Consider the following 22,793-nt stretch of genomic DNA (forward strand, 5'->3'; position numbering starts at 1 on the left):
ATATCGGTCTTCTTTGGCGGCCGAGGAGGGAAGCATGAAGGGCAGGCCTAGCAAGCTCGTTGTGTGTGACTTGTCTGAAGTTTTATTTTTTTCTCTATTTAAACGTTACAGCACGCCTCCGAGGCACCTAAGAAATGCAGATAAAACTGAAAAGTCTTGCCATCATCTGGTGAAAGCTGGGGTGCCAGATATAGATTCCCATTCCACACATGCTTTAAAATATATAGCATGTGGAAGTTTTATTTAGTCTGTAAAAGGGGTTGTCCACTTTATAGCCAATGATAACAATTTGTGATAATGAAGTTCTACGCCGTTTCCTATATTTGTGAAGCCACGCCCACTTATTCAACAAATCCGTCCAAACAGCACTCCCATCCAAAAGATGAATGCTGGAGGGGCTCATGACCAGATGTCATTCGGCCTACTCCGCTGAAACACACTGCTGTAGGTATCCGACGCCCAGGACCTGCGCCTCCACAGATGGCTGGTACCAGGTCTGGTCAAATGCCCTTCCATCTGCATCCATCTTATGGACCGGAGTGCTGTGCAAATGAGACAGAAGGCTTGCCGAACAAGGGGAATGGCTTTACTAATATAGAAAATGGCACAGAACATCTGCAGGAGTCCTAAACCATTCAAATGTAAAATGATATATTTGTATGTGAATTAACAGTGTAGACTAAAGACAAAAAATATAATATATAATATGCATGATTATGGACATTCACATAAACCATTGTTTACATCAGTGCTTCTCAAGCTGTGAGGTCCCCCCTCCCAAAGTTTGAGGCGCAGCTGGAGAGGCAGTTTTGACAGAAGTGACCGTATTCTGCAAAGTCAATCCTCTGGCCGCGCTCACTTCTGGCTTAGTTTGTTATAATGATTTATGGGGTTTAATAGATGAAATGCAAATTGAGAAATGTTTTTCTAGTTTGACCTGGATTTACATTATCATAGGTCGACTGGTGGGGTCTGAGGAAAAAAATGAAGACGCTGTAAGGCAGCACCGCAGTTTGCGGTCTGGTGGTTAAAAGCTGGGACCGCGCCAGCAAGGGACATGTGCAGTGTGTGGACAGCCGCCACTGGAAGCCTTGGCGGCTATATGCTTATGGCACATTTTGACAGCATGTGAACGGGCCCTAACAGGTGCAAAATGGCTACCACTTTACAGTGTCATAACCAGACTGAGTGAACAGTAGTATTGATCTTTCTCAGATAGTACATTTTTGGAAACTGCAAATTAAAGGGGTTTTCTGCTGTGGATGATCCCTACTTGTTAATCAAAGTGTCCTGCTGTTGGGACCTGTAGGACTGCAGCTATCGACTATTTTTGTAATCGAGCATTCTACTGATTGATTAAAAAGAATGTTTGTTTTTCTTTACAACCCCCGGTGCCATCAGCTTCCCCCTCAATGCCGTCCGCTTCCCCCTCAATGCCGTCCGCTTCCCCCCAGTGCTATCAGCTGCCCCCCCCCCAGTGCAATCGGGTTCCTCCAGTCCAATCAGGTTCCCCCCAGTGCCATTAGCTGCCCCCCAGTACCACAATCTCCTAGCCATGTCCCCAGCGCTAGTGAAATAAAATACTTGCCTTTCCTATAGGGGCGCTGCTCCACAGCTCGTCCATCATCTTCTCCACGTGCTGCACTGTCCTCCTGATGTCACACAGCGTCAGGTCATAGTGCGCGCTTACGTGCACTATGTCCTGACGATGTGTCAGGATTCTGTGCAGCGCGGTGCGGGCCGGCGGGTAACCACGAAGCAGTGAGTAATAGCAAGCTCTTCACTCACGCTCTGCGGTCACATGACGCAAGCGAATCCGAGGATTTTTTGGTGTCTAGTTACTCGATTCAATCGAGTAATTGTTTCAGCCCTACCCCTAATGATCAGCTGGAATCTGTGGGAAAACCCGACAGTAAGGCCTCTTGCACACAAACATTTATTGTTTCCGTTCCGTTTTTGCGGATTCCGTTTGTGGTCCGTATACGGAACCATTCACTTCAATGGGTCCCCAAAAACAATGGAAGATACTCCGTATGCATTCCATTTCAGTTTTTCCGTTTTGTTCAAAGATAGAACATGTACTATTATTGCCGGCTAATCACGTTCCGTTGCTCCATTCAAGTCAATGGTTCCACAAAAAAAAAAAAAAAAATTCATACGGAATGCATCCGTATGTCTTCCATATCCATTCAGTTTTTGCGGAACCATCTATTGAAAATTTTATGCCCTGCCTAATTTTTTTATGTACTTACTGTTTAACCATAATTGTATGCTTCAGTTTCCATTTGCGATCCACAAAAAACGGATCACAAATGGAAACCAAACGGAAAAATGGAACAGTGAAACGGAAACCCTACTGAAACGGAAAAATGGGTCCGTTTAAAATGGACCGCAAAACCATACGGTCGTGTGCAAGAGGCCTAAGGGTGAGTTCACATCATGTTAATTTCTATCCGTTTGACGTATATGTTAGCGAAAATAGAATACAAAAGCATATCACACCAGGCTGTATCTTGCAGAGTCCAGTAAAAAACAAAAAAATTTTTTTTCTTTTCTTCCAATAGAACTCTCTGGTGACGGATGCCACTGTATAGTCTGAGGCATCCGTTTAACATAACGTTTTCTGTGTATTTTAAATGGATGTCAAAAACGTGATGTGAACCCATCTTAAGTGCTCGCTTTCCCTGCAGCGCCACCAACGCGCCTATGCAAATTAGTGGTATTTCTGTGTAAGGCCTTCTACACACGTCTGTGAGTGTTCTTCACGGACAGTACATGTATCCATGTCGGTGGGATTTCTGTGTAAGGCCTTCTACACACTTCTGTGAGTGTTCTTCAGGGACAGCACATGTACCCATTGATTTTAGTGTGTGTATTCACACATACGTGAATTTCCAGTCTGTGGGGCCGTGGTTACCTCATCCGTGTTTCATGGATCGCTGCTAGGAAATTCTCTTGAAATTAATTTTTAAGCCAAACACGCAGAGGGAAAAAAATGGAATTGTAATAAAATGTGGGGTATAAATATTACCCACTCTTACTATGAGATGTTCATATTTACACATAGAGCCCCCCGTTAAGTACTTATGTCCTCTGACAGTTGTTAATCTACTAGTTATTTCTCGTCTTTGCTAGGGGAGGCTTCTTCCTGCTGTTGTAGCATTATCTTGTGAAAACTGGGACTTCTCGAGACCACTCTGCATCATAGCTTCTAATGGGACAATGTCTCTCAGACGGGAGTGAGACGCCATTGCACAATGGCTGCTGGGCTTTTCTCTGCAGTGTTGTCAGCCTTTTTGTATAGGCAAGTGCTGAGGTCACGGTAATTCCATAGTTCGTGGATGACATGGAACCCGAACCCAAAAATTGGAGACTGTCCGATTTTGTGTTTAGTCATCCCATACATACACTGGATGCAATTGAGAAAATCATATAGAAAAATCCAAGGTTAAATAAATTACTTATATCCAATTATTATCTTCAATATGTACATAGGAATACAAATTATTTGCCTGACTTTACATCTCACCTTGTTAAACTTTCTCAGATGCACTGCTTGTCTTGTGCACTTTTGAGTGGCTGTCTGAGATTTAACTGGATTCATCTATTCATTCTGTACCGGTAACAGCTTTGAAAGTAACTTGTCAGTGTTAACATGATATTCTTTGGGGGGAGGGGGGGGGAAGCTGATGGAAATTGACTTTCACATTTATTTTACTGTCAATAGAAATTCACTCTCCCAACTGAAATGCAGACCTAGAGGCGTTTATATATATATATATATATATATATATATATATATATATATTACAGTACAGTATTTTGCCTTACACTCAGGTAAGGGTGAATCTCCTCTCCAATCTCCAGCAAAATCTGACACAGTGTTACCAATAAAATTGTGCTAACCACATAAAGACGCATATGGAATTAACTTGTTAAACCAAAATATAGTAGCCCCTTTCGCTTTGATGACAGCTTTGCATTCTCTCAATCAGCTTCATGAGGTAGTTGTCTGGAATGCTTTTCAGTTAACAGGTATGCCTTGTCAAGAGTTAATGTGTGGAATTTCTTGTCTTCATAATGTATTTGAGACTGAGATGTTTTGTGCAGAGCTAGGACTTGTACACAGTTCCATATAGCGTTTAGCCCTATTCTACTTACTGTTCTAATCCACATTATGGCATGTCATAGTTTTATTCCGGCCGCCTCTCGGCATGTTTGCCGTGGTGCGGCCGGACCTCTGGCCCGCCCCCATTATAGTGAATGGGGCCGGAGTGGACTTTCGGCGGCACGGATCCGGCAGGCTGCTTACCCGCCGAAACAGCCTGCCGGAGAAGGCTGCCCCTACTGTGAAAGTAGCCTAAGTAGACAAACGACAGTCCTAAGTAGACAAACGACAGTCCATCATTACTCTGAAAATTTCTAGAACTTAAACGGTATCCTCAAGTGCAGCCATGAAAGCAATCAAACACTATAAGGAAACTGGCTCTAATTTGGAACGCCCCAGGAAAGGAAGGCCAAGAGTTACCTCTGCTGCAGAGGAGAGGTTTATTAGCCTCAGGAACCACAAACTAAGGCCTCATGCACACGACCGTTGTGTTCATCCGCGGCCGTTGTTCCGTTTTCCGTGTTTTTCTGTGGACCCATTGACTTTCAATGGGTCCGTGGAAAAATCTGAAAATGCACCGTTTTTCATCCGCGTCCGTGATCAGTGTTTCCTGTCCGTGGAAAAAAATATGACCTGTCCTATTTTTTTTCACCGACAACGGTTCGCGGACCCATTCAAGTCAATGGGTCCGTGAAAAACCATGGATGCACACAAGATTGTCATCCGCATCCGTGATCAGTGTCCATTTTTTTTTTTTCTTCAATCATTTTAAAGGCAAACTTGATCATGTCCGTGGATCCTCCAAAAATCAAGGAAGACCCACGGAAGAAAAAACTGACACGGATCACGGAACTACGGAACCCGTTTTTGCGGACCGCAAAAAAAAACGTTTGTGTGCATGAGGCCTAACAGTCTATATACACTGCCTGTCCCAAAAAAAAGTCGCCACCTGGATTTCACTAAGCAAATAGTTATGAGCCTCCTATTGGATAATTACTGCATGGGCGATTAGCTTTCAGCTGGCAACCAGTTATTTAACCCCTACTGGTGCAATGAGTTGCTTCTCATTTCTTAAGCAACCATGTCGAAAGACACATCTTGTGGTCGTGGAAAAGATATTAGTCTTTTGAGAGAAAACATCTAAGGAGATTGCAGAAACGACTAAAATTGGGTTAAGAACTGTCCAACGTATTATTAAAAACTGGAAGGATAGTGGGGACCCATCGTATTTGAGGAAGAAATGTGGCGGGGAAAAAAATCGTGAATGATCGTGATCGGCGATCACTTAAACATTTGGTGAAATCAAATCGAAGAAAAACAGTAGAACTCAGGGCTATGTTAAATAGTGAAAGTAAGAACATTTACACACACACAATGCGAAGGGAACTCAAGGGATTGGGACTGAACAGCTGTGTAGCTGTAAGAAAACCACTAATCAGTGAGGCAAACCAGAAAAAAAGGCTTCAATTTGCTAGGGAGCATAAAGATTGGACTCTGGAGCAATGGAAGAAGATCATGTGGTCTGATGAGTCAAGATTTACCCTGTTCCAGAGTGATGGGCGCATCAGGGTAAGAAGAGAGGCAGATGAAGTGATGCACCCATCATGCCTAGTGCTTACTGTACAAGCCTGTGGGGGCAGTGCTATGATCTGGGGTTGCTGCAGTTGGTCAGGTCTAGGTTCAGCAACTGTATGTGCTCCAAGAATGAAGTCAGCTGACTGAACATACTGAATGACCAGGTTATTCCATCAATGGATTTTTTCTTCACTGATGGCACGGGCCATCCAAGATGACAATGCCAGGATTCATCGGGCTCAAATTGTGAAAGAGTGGTTCAGGGAGCATGAGACATTATTTTCACACATGGATTGGCCACCACAGAGGCCAGACCTTAACCCCATTGAGAATCTTTGGGATGTGCTGGAGCAGGCTTTGCGCAGCAGTCAGACTCTACCATCATCACTGCAAGATCTTGGTGAAAAATTAATGCAACACTGAATGGAAATAAATCTTGTGACATTGCAGAAGCTTATCGAAACAATGCCACAGCCAATGCGTGCCGTAATCAAAGTTTTTGGGACGGGCTGTGTGTGTGTGTGTCTGTGTGTGTATATATACAGTACAGACCAAAAGTTTGGACACGCCTTCTCATTCAAAGAGTTTTCTTTATTTTCATGACTATGAAATTTGTAGATTCACACTGAAGGCGTCAAAACTATGAAATAACACATGTGGAATTATATACATAACAAACAAGTGTGAAACAACTAAAAATATGTCATATTCTAGGTTCTTCAAAGTAGCCACCTTTTGCTTTGATTACTGCTTTGCACACTCTTGGCATTCTCTTGATGAGCTTCAAGAGGTAGTCCCCTGAAATGGTCTTCCAACAGTCTTGAAGGAGTTCCCAGAGATGCTTAGCACTTGTTGGCCCTTTTGCCTTCACTCTGCGGTCCAGCTCACCCCAAACCATCTCGATTGGGTTCAGGTCCGGTGACTGTGGAGGCCAGGTCATCTGGCGCAGCACCCCATCACTCTCCTTCATGGTCAAATAGCCCTTACTTTCAAAGTTTTCCCAATTTTTTGGCTGACTGACTGACCTTAATTTCTTAAAGTAATGATGGCCACTCGTTTTTCTTAGCTGCTTTTTTCTTGCCATAAAACAAATTCTAACAGTCTATTCAGTAGGACTATCAGCTGTGTATCCACCTGACTTCTCCTCAACGCAACTGATGGTCCCAGGTGGCTACTTTGAAGAACCTAGAATATGACATATTTTCTGTTGTTTCACACTTGTTTGTTATGTATATAATTCCACATGTGTTAATTCATAGTTTTGATGCCTTCAGTGTGAATCTACAATTTTCATAGTCATGAAAATAAAGAAAACTCTTTGAATGAGAAGGTGTGTCCAAACTTTTGGTCTGTACTGTGTGTGTGTATATATGTGTGTGTGTGTGTATATATATACATTAGAGGGTCATTTACTGTCCTACCTATATTAGGCGTATTTCTGGCGCAGGTTATATGCGCCGCAATCTGCGACTTTTCCCTGCTCACGCCAGGTCTAAAATTTGTTTTAGTTGTAGAAGATTATCTAAATGTAAGCAAGCAAGGAAGCTTGCTTACATTTAGACCGGCGGTGGATGCGCCGAAGTTATGTAGAGGCAGGTGCCTGGGAATAAATTGGGTCATCACCTTTCACCCTGATTTGTAGTGCTGCCTTATTTTTGGGAAATATAACACTGTATATACAGCTAGATATATACAGCTTCTGGAACATGGAGACCAAGAAAACGACAACAAAAACTGTCAGGTCTGTTTCACACTTGCATTGTGGCTTTCCGGTTTTTGGATACGGCAGAGGATCTCAAAACCGGTCCGAAAAGGATCACTTTTGTCTCCATTCATTGTCATTAGGGACAAAACTGATCAGGATGCATTCCGTTCTGTTTTGTTGCGTTGTTTGACCTTACACAAAACCGCTGCGAAACAGAACAAACTGGATCTGGCAGCAAAATCAATGTAAGTCAATGGTGCCGGATCCATTTTTTTTGTTGGTTAAAAAAAAATGGATCTGGCACCCATTGACTTACAATGATTTTCGTACCGGATCCGGTTTGTTCAGTTTAAATTTATTACAATGCATCCGAATGTATTAAATGGCATGGATCTGTTTACTTTCAGTTTTGAGAACTTCTGCCGAATCTCAAAACTGGAATTAACAATGCAAGTGTGAAGCAGGTCTGAGTGATGGGATAAAAACACCAAATACATTCTAAACAACCCCTCCAACTATAACTAAAAGTCCCCCCATTGCTAGGTGCGGGCTGCTCATAGGGGGGCCTTGTCAGCTGCTATAGGCACGACGTGAAGGGTCAAACCTCATACTGGAGGCCACATACACACAGGCTGTCCTGGCCTTCTCTGTCACTGTGGTGACTACATCCGTTACCTGCGTGTTGCACGCTTCTCCCCATCACGGATCTCCAGGCAGATCTGAGGTGACCAGAAGTAGACCAGAGAGAAGAAGAAAGAAAAGACTGAGAGACAAGAGCAGGAAAGGAGGCATGGGAAATTTCTGCTGGTCTCTTGGAAGTGCCTGCTACTCTGGAGCGGGTACCAGATGCAGGCTGGAGCCTGGCTACAGTTAGTTGGATTGTCGGGCTTCCGCAGTTATGTGGAGCCTTGTATCACCGCAGCACATACACGTCTCTTCAGTCCCTCCTGACTTATTAATGGAATGGGCGGCAGGGACTGAAAAGGACCCGCACATGCACTGATACCATGCTCCAGAAGGAAAAAAAAAGACAATTCTTAAAAATCAATATCCGCAGTAAAAGGGCGAGTTAACAGAATTAATTTGATTTATCGCCCAGCCCTAATTCAAACCATGGTTTTTAAATGGCGAGATACCTTACATCTGACCAGGTGGCCTGGAGTGCGAAGCCTTAGCAGGACTAGCTCCTTTGTAAGCTTTAGATTATTAGAGCATATGTCCCATTACTAATTTATTCGGCAATTCCAAATGCAAGTTTCTTAATATTTCCAGGTATATTCCTTTGTCATATCTCAAAATTAAGTGGAGAAACGCAAGCTTTAGGATCCCCTCCATCAGATTGTTCTGCTTGCAGCATGTGTCGCTTCCTCCGTTTGCTTGCAGTTTACTTTGTACTCTGTGCGATTTTCTTGAAATGGAAAAAGGCAAATAGTACAATCATAAATACACAGTAATTCACGAAAAATAATTTTTCACTTCCTGAATTATGATGGCAAACCACCTTAAGAGCATATAGTTAAATGTGTTCCAGTGTTTGTCATGCTCAAATAACCCTAATGGACAGTCATTTTCCCTAATGTCCGCAGCGCTGCTTTACTCCACTAGCCCAGTAGTAACCGATCTCACAATTTTTGTAAATTACAAAGCAAATACATTAAAGTCTTATAGTCAATGCTTCAGGCCCTCCAAAAGGTATCGATTATAGTTATTTATACCTCCTTTCATTTTGATAGACAACCTTAATTCTACTTGTCACTTAATAGCCTGTTAACGAGATGACTGTCAGAGGTGCTGTTAGAAAATCTAGTCTACAGCGCATTTTTCATATTTTTGTTATATATCTTAATGTCTGGAGGGGTGTTCAGATCCTTGGGGATCAGATAGAAGACATTAAGTATTCAGAAGAAAATTCTTTCGGAACTTCACATTTTATGTCACTCTGGGATGTTAGTTTGATGAAGCTGTCAGTCATACTGTTTAAGATCGAAGATTTTGTAATATATTTTCTTCTTTTATTTCTAGTTTTGAATTGAATTGTAATTTTGTAGCTCACAATTTAGTATAAGGCATGGCTTAAACTTCCCTTCTTGCCATTAGAAGATGACTTGAGTTGTTTTCATCTTTTCATGACCCTCCTTCAGACGCTACAGCTCTGTGTGCTCGGATTGGCTCCTGCTTATGATCCCTAGCCCATCACATTTTGAAAATTAGTTTTTATAGGAAAGATAGAATGATGTAAATGGCTAGTAAGTTTACCACAAATGAGAAAAAGATTTTTGGGTTATTGCTGCACATATACTCAATCAAATGAGGAGAAGTCTTGATATCTGCTATAAAGTAAAACTGCACGTGCTTTTGCATTTTGTTGGTTGAAGGGGTTGGCCGGTTTTCTATATTGATGACCTATCGTCAGGAGTGCTACCTTCTCTTCACGGTTTACCTGCTCGCCATTGACATTGCAGAGATGAGCGGGTGTAACTGCAGCTCCCCATTCTCTTCAATGGGAAGGAGCAGACGGAGTGTAACCGCTCCTTCCCACTGAAGTGAATGGGGCAGAGGAGCTGAAATTACAGCTGCAATGTCGCAGGTAAATAGTGATGAGAAGGCAGACCCCCGCCGATCTGACATTGATGTCAGGATAGATCATCAATAAATGAAACTGGACATCCCCTTTTAAAACAGAGGGAATGTCAACACTAAGGGTCCATTCACACGTCTGCAACCTGCCATGTGCGTTCCGCTTTTTGCGGGCACAATAATAGAAATGCCTTTTGTTGGTGCCTGTGGAGAAGAATAGGACGTTCTATTTTTTTTGCGGGGCCGCAAGGTGTGCTGTCAGCATCCTTTGCGGCCCCATTGAAAATGAATGGGTCTGCGCCCGTTCCGAAAAATTGCAGAACAGATGCGGACCCAATATGCGGACGTGTGAATGGACCCCAAGTGTGTAAGGGCTGTAGTACACTACCTGATGTTAATATGTGATAACACGTCCATCGGCTCACGTTTGCACCGACCTGATTACACAGGGCTAAGCCAACTGAATGTGGGAGGAACAATTGCTAACAGTCGTTCCTCCCTCATTCAGTTCTGTTGATTATTGGCAGCACATCCCTAATTACTCTGGGAGATATACTGCTGATAATCGGACATCTTTTATCCTGATGAACCTCGTCCATCAGCCGACAAACATGCATTTGCTTGTTCATCGGCTGATTGACTGCTCGATTGTACAGGTCAATCATCGTTAACAAGCAGATGTTCTCAACAATTGGCCTGAAAATTGAGCGGTCTAATAGGAACCTGAGGCTCTCAGATAAATGGAAGTGGTTTGCAGGTGCAGTGTAATCTGACTGAGGGCCATCCAACTGTCCGCCTGTGGCAGATTTCAGGGCAATCAGTAACCTATCGTGTTTTTTGGATCTCAACATCCCTGTCTATTTGTTTGGCTAGGATGGTTCTGTGAGAAGTATGCTTAGCTGTATGTATGTGACCTCAAATCTAATATCCATCAAATGCATCAAGAACACACTCTAAATCCTGGTAAGAAAAAGGGGGATTTTATCGTCATGAATCAAAGTTGTTCCAATTGGCCTGGAAATTAGTATATAGCACCCTCCAGTCTCCCAGGGCTAAGATTTTTTTTTTATGAAGAGAGGTTATCTCTTTGTCAATTTTATTTCAATTTTTACAAACTTTTGCTTTTCATTCTCTCCAATCCCCCCATTCCTTTTTAAGCTCTTGAATGCACTGATATCCGTGTCGGGGGCTGGAGGATGCACCTAATTTATATGATGTCATAAATTAGGCACATCCTCTGGCAGTCCGTGTGCCTAGACTGAAATCTACGGTAGCTGCCATAGATCTCAGTCTTCTTTCAGGCCACAAAACTGGCATAAAAGAAGATAACATTTCCACCTTTTACCATGCCCTCTTTTTGGGAAGGTTGCATGAAAACTGGTGTGTGTGTGTGTGTGTGTGTGTGTGTGTGTATGACAAATTTCAAAATAAAAATTCAAAAGTAAGACTGCAAAAAAAATCTACATGAAACATCTGTTATTACTTATGTGCGCGCCGGTTAGGAATACAAACTAGAGCTGGAGGTCTGTTTAAAATAAGTGATTTGAAAAGGGTTAAAAATCTTAAATATGTTCAAAACCTTTTGAATAATGGTGCATCTTTTAAATACATACTGTGAAAGCCCAGTAGTTACAGTTTATAGTCCATTATATGATTTTTTTAATAATATTTTCAGTCACAGGACTGACTTTCAAACGTGCAATTAAATAAAACAAAAGATTATATTGATATCCACTGGTGCTGAACAGTTTTTTTTTTTTCTGAACCAGTTCTTCAGCCTTGGATAAATCCGTGCACAGCATGCAGAGCCACATAGACCTAGAAACAAAAGGATACATGAGTATTTTACATAAATGGAGATGATAATTAGGAGCCTGCAGAAGCCTCTTATAGAGTAGTAATGACCAAGCACAGTAACTGAGTGACCGGCAAAACCTATTGTGATAATTACATTCAGCAGGGGGTATATATTTTTGTTATTCATGGCAGATTCATTATTTCTGTGCACATTTTCTTTATCTGTGTGCCAGACCTCTATCTCCAGTGCATTACACCAAATGTATATACCCATATGGGTTCCATTTCAGAGCTAGACATCGTAAGGCTATTTTATAGCTTGTAAATATGGGGGTCTTTAGTGATCCATATCATGGAAGCAGTAGACGGCCTTAGGGGCATTTGGGTATGGAGGTTATGAAGCTGCATGTATTTGTAATACATTTTGAAAGCCCAAAATAACTAAGATTTGCCCAAAATGGCTAGCTTAACTACCTAAATCATGGCTGTACCCAGGAGGTTACTAGTAAATTTGACAGGTTCATCTTTAGAACCATGAACATTTATATGCTTGAGAAATGGTAAATGTGACGTCTGCTTCACATGTAAAATAACAGTGATGCTCAGCCTTCGACTATAACTAATCACTTTTAGTTATTTTTATATATATTTTTTATTGTGCTGCTGTTGCTGGATCCATCATACCGAGGGCAGAACGCCTTCCTTCTGTGAAATGAACTGTTCTTCTGCTTGAACAGTCCATCCGATCATGTGTACGACTCTCATATATGCTATGGGGATTATGGAAATTGGCTGTTGTGTGCGACTCCCATAGGTGGGATCTTCACCTATTAGACATTTACCCAATACTCCTTTTAAGGGACATTTCAATCACTTAAAAAAGGAGTATTTTTTTAAGCTCAGTATTTATAGAAAATTGTTTTTGTTTTGTTTTTTTTGGCTGTTATTCCTGTTCATTTTGGCAGAACTATGAAAATGGAAATTCAGAATATTTTCCTTCTGTCACAGTCAACACAACTAATAAGACCTCCTACATAGATAGGTAATCCACTGTCAGTTTACTACATTTATCCGTAGGATAATTCTCATGATAATAGTAGATGTGGAAACCGGATAATAGTAACAATGCAGACAGCAGTATTGTTTTCCTGATAGGCCTAGATAAAGATGCCTACAGAAGAGCATTGTACGTAGTATGATTCTCTGTTTGCCATGCTAATAGTCCAAACAAAGGGAGTTAAAGGGGTTATCCAATCCCCCCAAAAAAAGCCCCCGGCCCTCCCCCATATGCCGTGCCCCTCCACGCTGAATATACTTACCCGGGTCCCCGCTCCCTGTAGTGCTCCTGGTCTTCGCACTGCTGCTGCTGCTTCTCCCCGTGCATGGATGAAAACATCCGATGTGGGGGGGGGGGGGGGGGGGAGCCAGCCAAAAGCAGACGGGAACGAGCTTCCCTGGCATAACCTGCAATGCTATGGAGGCAAGTCCCCGCCTGCCATTGGCTGCTCCCCCAGACACCGGATGTTTTCATTCGTGCATGGGGAGAAGCGGTGGTGTGGGGACCAGGAGCGGAGCAGGGAGCGGTGACCCGGGTAAGTATATTCAGCAGGGGGGGCCCAGCATATGGGGGGGGGTTTGGGTTGGATAACCCCTTTAAAGACTCTAGACAAGAAGTAGAATACATAGACTTAACTTCAACAAATAATATCCACCATCCACCATTTTTTGTAAAATTGAAAAATACATAGAATATTCACATACAAAGAGGTATTTCCCTAGCAAAGAGAACCATCTTGCTAGCACTACCTTGTGGAAGTGGCTATGAGTCAAAATCCAGCTTTTTAACAAGCCTTGGAATATGACAAGGAAAATGCAAAGCCAGATATCCACCCGTAGGCTGCTTATCAGTACTGTGCAGGATTCTGGCTGCCTGGGTACAATGGATGCAGCTTAAGCAGGGTACTGGCTCTCTAAAAAAAAAAACGCCCTGTATGGAGACTTACTGGGAGTGCTGCATGAGACTTATTGGCAATGCTTCAGGGAAAATAATATGTAAAGAGTTATTTCCCAAGGACAGACAACCTTCTTGCTAGTGCCACCTCGTGGAAGTGGCTCAGTTAAAAAAATAAAAAAAATAAGCCTTGGAACATGACATGGGAAAACGCCAAGCCAGATATCCATCCGTAGACATCTGTTTCGGGGTGCTTGCCCTCTCATCAGTATGGAGTAGGATTCTGGCTGACTGGGTTCAATGCCTTGGATATCATTCTATTCATATAGAATATTCCCACAGGTTGTTAATTTGTGATCCAAAATATTTTGATGGATGTGTCCCTTTAATGAACACTTCACTTTAAGCAAGAGTTAGATTTCATGTGTACTTTTATCAGTGATGCCAATGTATATGCATTTCTATTTGATAAAAATCCCATTTTCTATTACAAGAAACCCCTTGCTGAATATCAGATCTGTCAGTGTAAAATGGTTTATGTCTATTAGCAGACTGGGTTATGTGTGCGCTGTGTTTCCAAAAAATGGTAATGGACCAGATTATTGCAGCACGTTTATTAATAGGATGTCATTGCTGTTTGATGGAAGATACCCCATGGCTCTGAACAAGATGAAGAAAGGCAAAACACTTCCTTAAAAAAAAAAAAAAAAGTTACGGTAGCTTATATATCTTTTACTGCCATACTGGACCATTATATTCTTAGCTGAGAAAAAGGAAAAAAAAAAGGGCAGAGCCTCATACAAGCATAAAAGTCTCAGTCAGATCCTTGAGAAAGCCGCTCACCTTGTGGAGTATAGGAGTGCTAAATATATTGACTACTGTGCATAACATCTTTGACCTCTGCAGAAGAGCTGCACAGTTTACAAACGTTTTTGGTATTTTTGGATTCTTTATGCTTTTTTGGAGCTTATGTGGATGTGACTTCCAGTGTCAGACTATTATTCCTAGAAGTCTAAGGCTCCATTCACACATCCGCAATTCTGCTCAGCATTTTGCGGAACGGAATTGCGGACCCATTCATTTCTATGGGGCCGCAGATCCGGAAATGCGGACCTGCACTTCCGGGTCCGCATTTCCATTCCCGAAAAAAATAGAACATGCCCTATTCTTGTCCGCAATTGCGGACAAGAATAGGCATATTCTATTAGTGGCAAATGTACTGATCCCCTAGGGGACAGAGGGGTAAAACTTAACATTTATTAACTGTATTTCTAAAATAAGTGGACACTAGAGGATGGACCTCTGTAACAAACGACATGAAAACAGCCCTAAGGGCCTAGACTGAACATACACAAACAGTATGGAAAAGATGATATAAATAAACAAGAACGTTCTCACCCAAGTGTGGATGTGGACCACGGATTCTCTCAGGCGTTGTTGAGGATAGAGACGGACCTGTGTTGGTGAATCGCCATACTGGAAGGTACCAAGCGTATGTGCCCCTGTGCGTAGTTGGGTAACAGGGTGGTTTGACCCTAGAAAACCCTAGCTGAGGGACAGGGGCTAGTACGCCCTACCTATCTACACGAGGAACTTGCCCCGCAAGTGGCGTCCCCGTGCCTGACCCTGTAAGGGCGGAATCCCTAATAAACCATATGTGGATTCACCAAACAGGTCCGTCTCTATCCTCAACAACGCCTGAGAGAACCCGTGGTCCACATCCACACCTGGGTGAGAACGTTCTTGTTTATTTATATCATCTTTTCCATACTGTTTGTGTATGTTCAGTCTAGGCCCTTAGGGCTGTTTTCATGTCGTTTGTTACAGAGGTTCATCCTCTAGTGTCCACTTATTTTAGAAATACCGTTAATAAATGTTAAGTTTTACCCCTCTGTCCCCTAGGGGATCAGTACATTTGCCACATTAATTTTGGGAGTAAATAGGTCTGGTCATCGAACCCGGCCTCTCTGTTTTTCTTATACTCTATTAGTGCCGGCGATGTCTGGTCCGCAAAATGCGGAACGCACTTTGCCGCTGTCTGTGTTTTGCGGGTCCGTGGATCCGCAAAACACCCACGGATGTGTGAATGGACCCTAAGGATGTGATTTGATTCATCCTTTGAGATTACTTTTCTGTAGTGATTGGAATGATCTTAATTTATTGTTTTCCATTGGAATGACGGAGTGACTCAATAATAAGAGGGATTGTCAGGTTGTATTGACTTTTGTTTGAACTAGCGTAATATGAAAACTGTCCCCATTTTGCTTGATGAAATAGGAGGAATATTAAATTTTAAAATACTAGAAATTCACCAGAAACTTGCGGTAATTACAGACTGCAATAACTGTCACATTAATAATATAAGCACTGAAACATTCTGTCACATGATCTGTTGATATAATTCCAAAAACCCTAATCGTACTTTTTTTGCTATGTGCAAAAAAACAACCCTCTTTCCAGATTTAACCTCCCTAACTGTAAATGTGTTTAAATCCATCAGAAAAGGTTAGGGTGTTTTTTATATATCTTTATTCCTCAACTGGTGTTCAGAGTATGTAATATATAGAGCTGTATGGGATATAGAATGTAAGTACGGCCTACAATACATTAACCACACCATCCACATTTTGAAGAAAACAGGATTATTAAACACAGGGCAAATGTATTTAATAGGTACCCCCCTGCACAGCGGCCGAAAACCATAGTGTGCATGAGCCCTAAGGAAAATAACTCTGACAACCCCCTTAATTGTAATTAGTTACTTTACATAATTCGTACTGTATTTGTAAGTATATATTTCTTTTTTTGTGTGGGTGTACATTGTTCTGTTTTATCATGCGCATATATATATATATTTCATGCTTTGTGTCATAGAGCAGCAGGAAATGCTAGCAGAATGCTTGGGTGTATAGGGAGAGGCATTACCAGTAGAAAGAGGGAGGTGCTCATATCGCTCTACAGAGCACTAGTGAGACCTCATTTGGAGTATTGTGCTCAGTACTGGAGACCATATCTCCAGAAGGATATTGATACTTTGGAGAGAGTTCAGAGAAGAGCTACTAAACTGGTACATGGATTGCAGGATAAAACTTACCAGGAAAGATTAAAGGACCTTAACCTGTATAGCTTGGAAGAAAGAAGAGACAGAGGGGATATGATAGAAACTTTTAAATACATAAAGGGAATCAACAAGGTAAAAGAGGAGAAAATATTTAAAAGAAGAAAAACTGCTACAAGAGGACATAGTTTTAAATTAGAGGGGCAAAGGTTTAAAAGTAATATCAGGAAGTATTACTTTACTGAGAGAGTAGTGGATGCATGGAATAGCTTTCCTGCAGAAGTGGTAGCTGCAAATACAGTGAAGGGGTTTAAGCATGCATGGGATAGGCATAAGGCCATCCTTCATATAAGATAGGGCCAGGGGCTATCCATAGTACTCAGTATATTGGGCAGACTAGATGGGCCAAATGGTTCTTATCTGCCGACACATTCTATGTTTCTATGTGTCTATTATATCGTATCTGTTAAATTGCAAACCAGATTGAATGTAGAAAAAAAAAACATGCAGACCTTTTAATAACTTTATTATTTTGACGCTCAAAAACCCCTTATTCATTATTTTTTGCTTTTATTTTCAACAAGCCATACATTTTAGTTATATTACTGTCCATTTTTTATTTCACCTGTTAGCTATCTTATTCTTTGTCCTTTTTTCTGTACCTGGACCAGTCAAGCCACCCGGCCATGAAGTAATAACACTCTGGGCTTGTTAGCCATAATATGGGATGAAAGAGAGCAATCTTTTTTGGTTTTAGGAACATTTTTTTATGCACCTGTAACATTTTATTTTCCTGGTTACCAACCTACTGTCTCTGTATGCCCGAATTGTGTTGGACAGTCTGTAATCACATGACATGACTTGTGGATTAGATTATCAGTAGGGATGAGTGAATTGACTTTGGATGAAACATCTGAAGTCGATTCGCATAAAACGTCGTTCCAATACTGTACGGAGTATTGAAACTAAGTTTTATGTAAATAGACCTCGGATGTTTCATCCAAAGTCAATTCGCTCATCCCGAATTATCAGTAACATATAGCGCTCACAAAACATCTGCGTATTCAGGTATTGTAGATTAGTTCAGTTTTTTCCCAGATCCTTTCTGTTGGCAACACAGGACCTTATAGTCTGACATCAGAAAAGAGACTAATCTTGTGACTCCAGTCTCCAGGGCCAGAACATCTAAAACATCAGTTACTTGGAGATGGTGTTTATTCTATTAGTTAGATGCAACTTGTGGCCATGGCCTTATCTCTAATTATGTGTCCCTCCTTCTATGACGCTAGGTACAAGCCTCATTACTATAGCGATGTAGAATTTGGGTTGGGTGATATCAAAAATATTTCCACGATAACAATATTAACAAATTTTTTATGATAACGATATATATCACGATAAATACCCATTTAGAAGAAAAAAACATACTTGTGTTTCAGGTCTTTACAATAACTCAGATTACAAGTAGAAATAGGATTTAAAGAAAAAACATATATATTTACATATCCTGTATTGGATAATGGTAACCGTAATGAAAATGAAAATTCAATGTAACAGACATGACTTGAACTGTCTTCTGTAGTTTAAGGTGGCCATATACATTAGATTTCCATCAGCCGAAACGGCCGTATAGTATGGGGACCACAAAGAGACATTACTGTATACTGTATGTGGACAACAAGGAGACATTATGCTGTATGTGGACAACAAGGAGACCTTATACTGTATGGGGGTTACAAGTAGACATACTGTATGGGGCCACAAGTAGAAATTATACTGTATAGGGGCAGCAATGGAGACATTATACTGTGTTGGGGTTACAACTTAGTTTTAATGTCTCCTTTTGGTCCCAGCACAGTATAATGCCTCTGTGTGCCCCCATACAGTTTAATGTCTCCTTGTAGGCTCTCCTTGTTGCCCCTATATATTATAGTAATGTCTCCTTGTGGCCCCACTGTCCCACACCATGTAATGAGGCCTGGGGAGTAAACGGTGAACAGGGCTTTCACTCGCCATCGTCACTGCTCTTAATCTGAGCTCCCCAGTCCTCCCGACCTTGCCGGGACGTGTTTTGCGTCCACACTCATAACATGTCTGTATTCACCTGCATGGTGCCCCTTTTCGAAGCAGTCAGCTCTTTCAAGTGCTACCGCCTCTTTGATGTCACTAAACTACCGCAGTAATTAATACCACAGTATATCGTAGATACTGGTAAATTAGGGAATAAGAAACAAGCTTATTGTAAATTAGAAAATAAATTATTGCACACATCTGTAAAGATTTTTAAAGAACAGAATATTCTAAATATTTAAAGTGTAAATGAGGAGAGTCTGTTTTCAGTCTTCAGCATTCTACTGAGCAGTGAAGACTGCTGTGTGGAGCAAGTCAGATAGCCATGGTAATGGGCAGTTATAGATGGGGCACATGGGGACTGGGGTGGTGACACGAGGCAGGCTGGAAGCCTCTGTATGTTATGCACAGGCGTCTTCAGCACTCTGTAAAATACTGAAGACTGAATACAGGCTCTCTACATAACACTGCTGAGAAGACTCTTTACACACTGTTTTCTAGTATAAAAAAGCATCTTTCTCTAATGAAATATATTGCAAAAATGTTTAACATTCCTGTCCCTATAGTATATCAATGGCTTCTGTTTTTTGTGAAATAGAAGTTTGGAAATTTGCTTGGATCACTAATAATCTAATTTAATGTTTTTCAGGGAATATCTGGGAAAACAGCTACAGTCAGAGCAACCCCCAGCAGTGACTGCCAGAAGTTAAATCTTTTCATTGATGTGCTGCAGCATCCATGCTTTGCTTCTGTATCTCCCATCCATGTTTTTTTTGTTTTTAAAGACTCGCTTTGTGTTGTTTGTTCTCCTTGCCCATTATAATCCATGTTTTAGTGAAGTATAAATGTGAAACTGTTTTAGTGTGTTGCAGTTCACTATACATGGGGGTTGGAGAGACTACAATTGCACAGGCTCAAGATGCAGAACTAAAGAACAGTATGTAGTCTTGCTAATTTATTATATGAAAAAAACAATTAAATGATACATTCCAAAAACAAACCAGGCTGCTTTATTCTTTTCTTGTGCTTTCCATTTTAAATATGTATATAGTGCTGATATATTTAAGGCAATGAGAGTAAATTCTACTGATATCTCTCCCCATTGGGGCTTACAATCTACTTTTCTTATCTGCATACTGTATTCTCACTAAATCAATCATTGAAAGCCAATTACCATACTGACATGATGCTTTTGGAGAATGAAAACAAATGGGAAAGCCTATAAACACGAGACTCGGAAAATCACTGTTTTGCTATGTTTCTATGAGGGCGAGTCAAAGATGATCCACACTCTTGTTGTAGAATTTATTTTAATCAACTACAAGACAAATGCATAATTTTTCGCTAATTTCCCAGTCACTGCGGTTCAGGTTTGAATGTTCATTTGTGACTGCAGCGCAAGAAACACTGTGGGGTTTGTATGAATGAAGAGCAGCGTGCAGTGATTTATTTGAGGGTGTGTCTGGTGCCGGTAATTATTGAAGACATTGTGCACAATGTGGAGGAACGTTTTTGCCTCAAAGAAGTACACAGTATATGAGTGGATAGAGAAGTTAAAGGAAGATCCCACATATGTAAACCATGAAGAAGGAACTAGACATCCATCCACGACTGGTGATGAGTGACAGTTGATTGACAGAGGATGAAGATCTAAAGATTCATCTTTGATAAAGAGGTAAAGACTGCGGTGTATTTGTGGCTCTCAGCTCAGCCTAAAACATTATACAATGAGGGAATACGAAAGCTTGTTGATAGCTGGACAAAGTGTTATTAACCCCTTAGTGACCACACCTTTTTACAGAAGTCACTAAATGGCCTTAGGCTGGGCCGCTGCCTTTTCACGGCGGCTTGGTCCAGTTTAGGCCCCAAGCCTGCCCTAAAGAGGTTGTCTGGGCTTTTTAATAGTGATGACCTATCCTCACGATAGGTCATCAATATCAGAACGGCGGGGATCTGACACACGGCACCCCTGCCGATCAGCTGTAAGAGGAGACGCGCACCCTTGTCTCTTCCTGCCCGCTGCTTCTGTCCCATAGACATACAGCAGCGAACAGGAAGAGAGAAGGGAGATGGCACGTGCACACTGCATGGTCAATATCAGACTTTAAAACTAATCAAAATATTGCCTGTTATAGACCAGACTATTAAAGGGGTTGGCCACCCTAAGTATCAAAAATCCAAAGTGCCCCAGACAATAGGCAAAACCATTAAGTATTTATATCATGTGAAATGTACTGGCTATATGTCATTTTTCTAACCTGTTCACCATGGCACACTTCCCTGGAGGAGCTTCTCAGACAGGCTCTGTGGGCAGAGCAGCTGTAAAAAAAAAAAAAAAAAAAAAAAAAACTTTTTTTTTTTCCAATTGAAAATACACTTTAAAAGAAAAAAAATGTAAAATATTAAATCTCCCCCACATGTTTGGTATCACCACTGTCATAACGACCTGCACTACACAAATATCATGTAAATTATCTCCTACAGTGAATGTAAAAAAAAAAAAATGCTAATAAATTCCAGAATTGTCACCGAATAAATTTAATAGCAAGCGAAAAAGTGTTGTTTACCCCAAAATTATACCAATGAAAATTGCAAGTCATCCTGCAAAAATCAAGCGCTCACACAACTCCATAGAAAAAATAAATAAAAACGTTATGGATCTTGGGATGCGGCCATCCAAAAAGATTTCCTTTTTTTTTTAAAGCGGTTTTATTGCAAAAAAGTATTAAAACGTAAAAGAAAACTATATGTACCGTATTCGGTATTGCTGTAATCCTAATGATCCAAAGAATAAAGAGATTGTTATTTATGCTGAAAAATGAACGCTGCAAAATTTATAATGTAAGAACTCAGTGGCAGTATTGCAGTTTTTTTTCACATCTCTCTCACAGAAAGAGTTAATAAAAGCTAATCAGAAAGTTGTGTACCCCAAAATGCCACCATTAAAAACTACAATTTGTCCCACAAAAAATAGACTTAATATAGCTAAATAGACAAACAAATAAAAAAAAGTTTTAACTTTTGGAAGGTGACAAAAAAATTCCTTGGTCAGTAATGCCCAAAACAGGCTGGTCACTAAGGGGTTAAGCAGGGAGATTATGTTGGAAAATTATGTATTTGTCGTTTCTGAAAGTTGTCTAAATAAATTCTATAGCCATAGTACGGATAATTTTTGAGTTTTTGCTTTCAAGATGTCTTTGTATAACAAATAGGAATAGTAAGACTAGCTAGATAAATGCAACAGAGAAATATTAGGAGAAATCAAAGCACTCTGAATTGTTCTGTATTCCATTTCATGTACTCAATATAGGGTTGTCACAATTAGTGATGGACGAACATCGGCTGGGACCATTCGTGATCAAGCACCGCAAGTTTGCGGTGGGCCCCATTCACTTTAATGGCAGGCAAACCTGAAAAACCTTTAGGTCATTATTGCAGCCACCAAATACGGTACTTACAAGAAGTGCACAAATCGTCCCGCAACATGGACAGTGACATACCAGAGGGGGATCAATGGCAAAAATTCCCACAAAAAAATATGTACCGTATTTCAATCAGGTGCCTAGAAAATTGTTATTTTAGGCCACGGGAGTACAGGCCCCAAACATTAGGTATTCACCAGACAGAAAACATCAAGTGATTATGTGGCTGGAGGTATATTAGACGGTCATTGGATAACAATTTTACTTCAGGCCAGTGGAGTACAGGCCCCAAAAGTTATTCATTCAATATACAGAAAAGAACAAGTGATTATGTGGCTGGAGGTATATTAGACGATCATTGGATTTCAATTTTACTGCAGGCCAGTACAAATAATATAATATAAATTTTGATTAAAAACATGTCTAACGGTCCCCCCTCTTGAATAAACCCCAAATGATAATAGGTGTAATTCGATAACACGTGGTCGTCACAGGTATTGAATTCCTCCGAAGCCCCAACAATTAGGTAT

At 41.0% G+C, this 22,793-nt stretch overlaps 1 protein-coding gene across 1 annotated transcript in view; it reads left to right on the forward strand.

Annotated features, from left to right (window-relative positions):
- The window catches only part of ATP6V1H (ATPase H+ transporting V1 subunit H), a 158,018-nt gene extending 138,228 nt beyond the window's left edge, over positions 1-19,790 (forward strand). The window contains exon 15 of the mRNA XM_040433044.1: positions 19,491-19,790. Coding sequence (XP_040288978.1) covers positions 19,491-19,551 — 61 coding nt within the window. The 3' untranslated portion in view covers positions 19,552-19,790. The remainder of the gene's footprint in view (positions 1-19,490) is intronic.
- Positions 19,791-22,793: the final 3,003 nt, after the last annotated feature.

Source organism: Bufo bufo, chromosome 5 (assembly GCF_905171765.1).
Source record: "Bufo bufo chromosome 5, aBufBuf1.1, whole genome shotgun sequence".
NCBI lineage: Eukaryota > Metazoa > Chordata > Amphibia > Anura > Bufonidae > Bufo > Bufo bufo.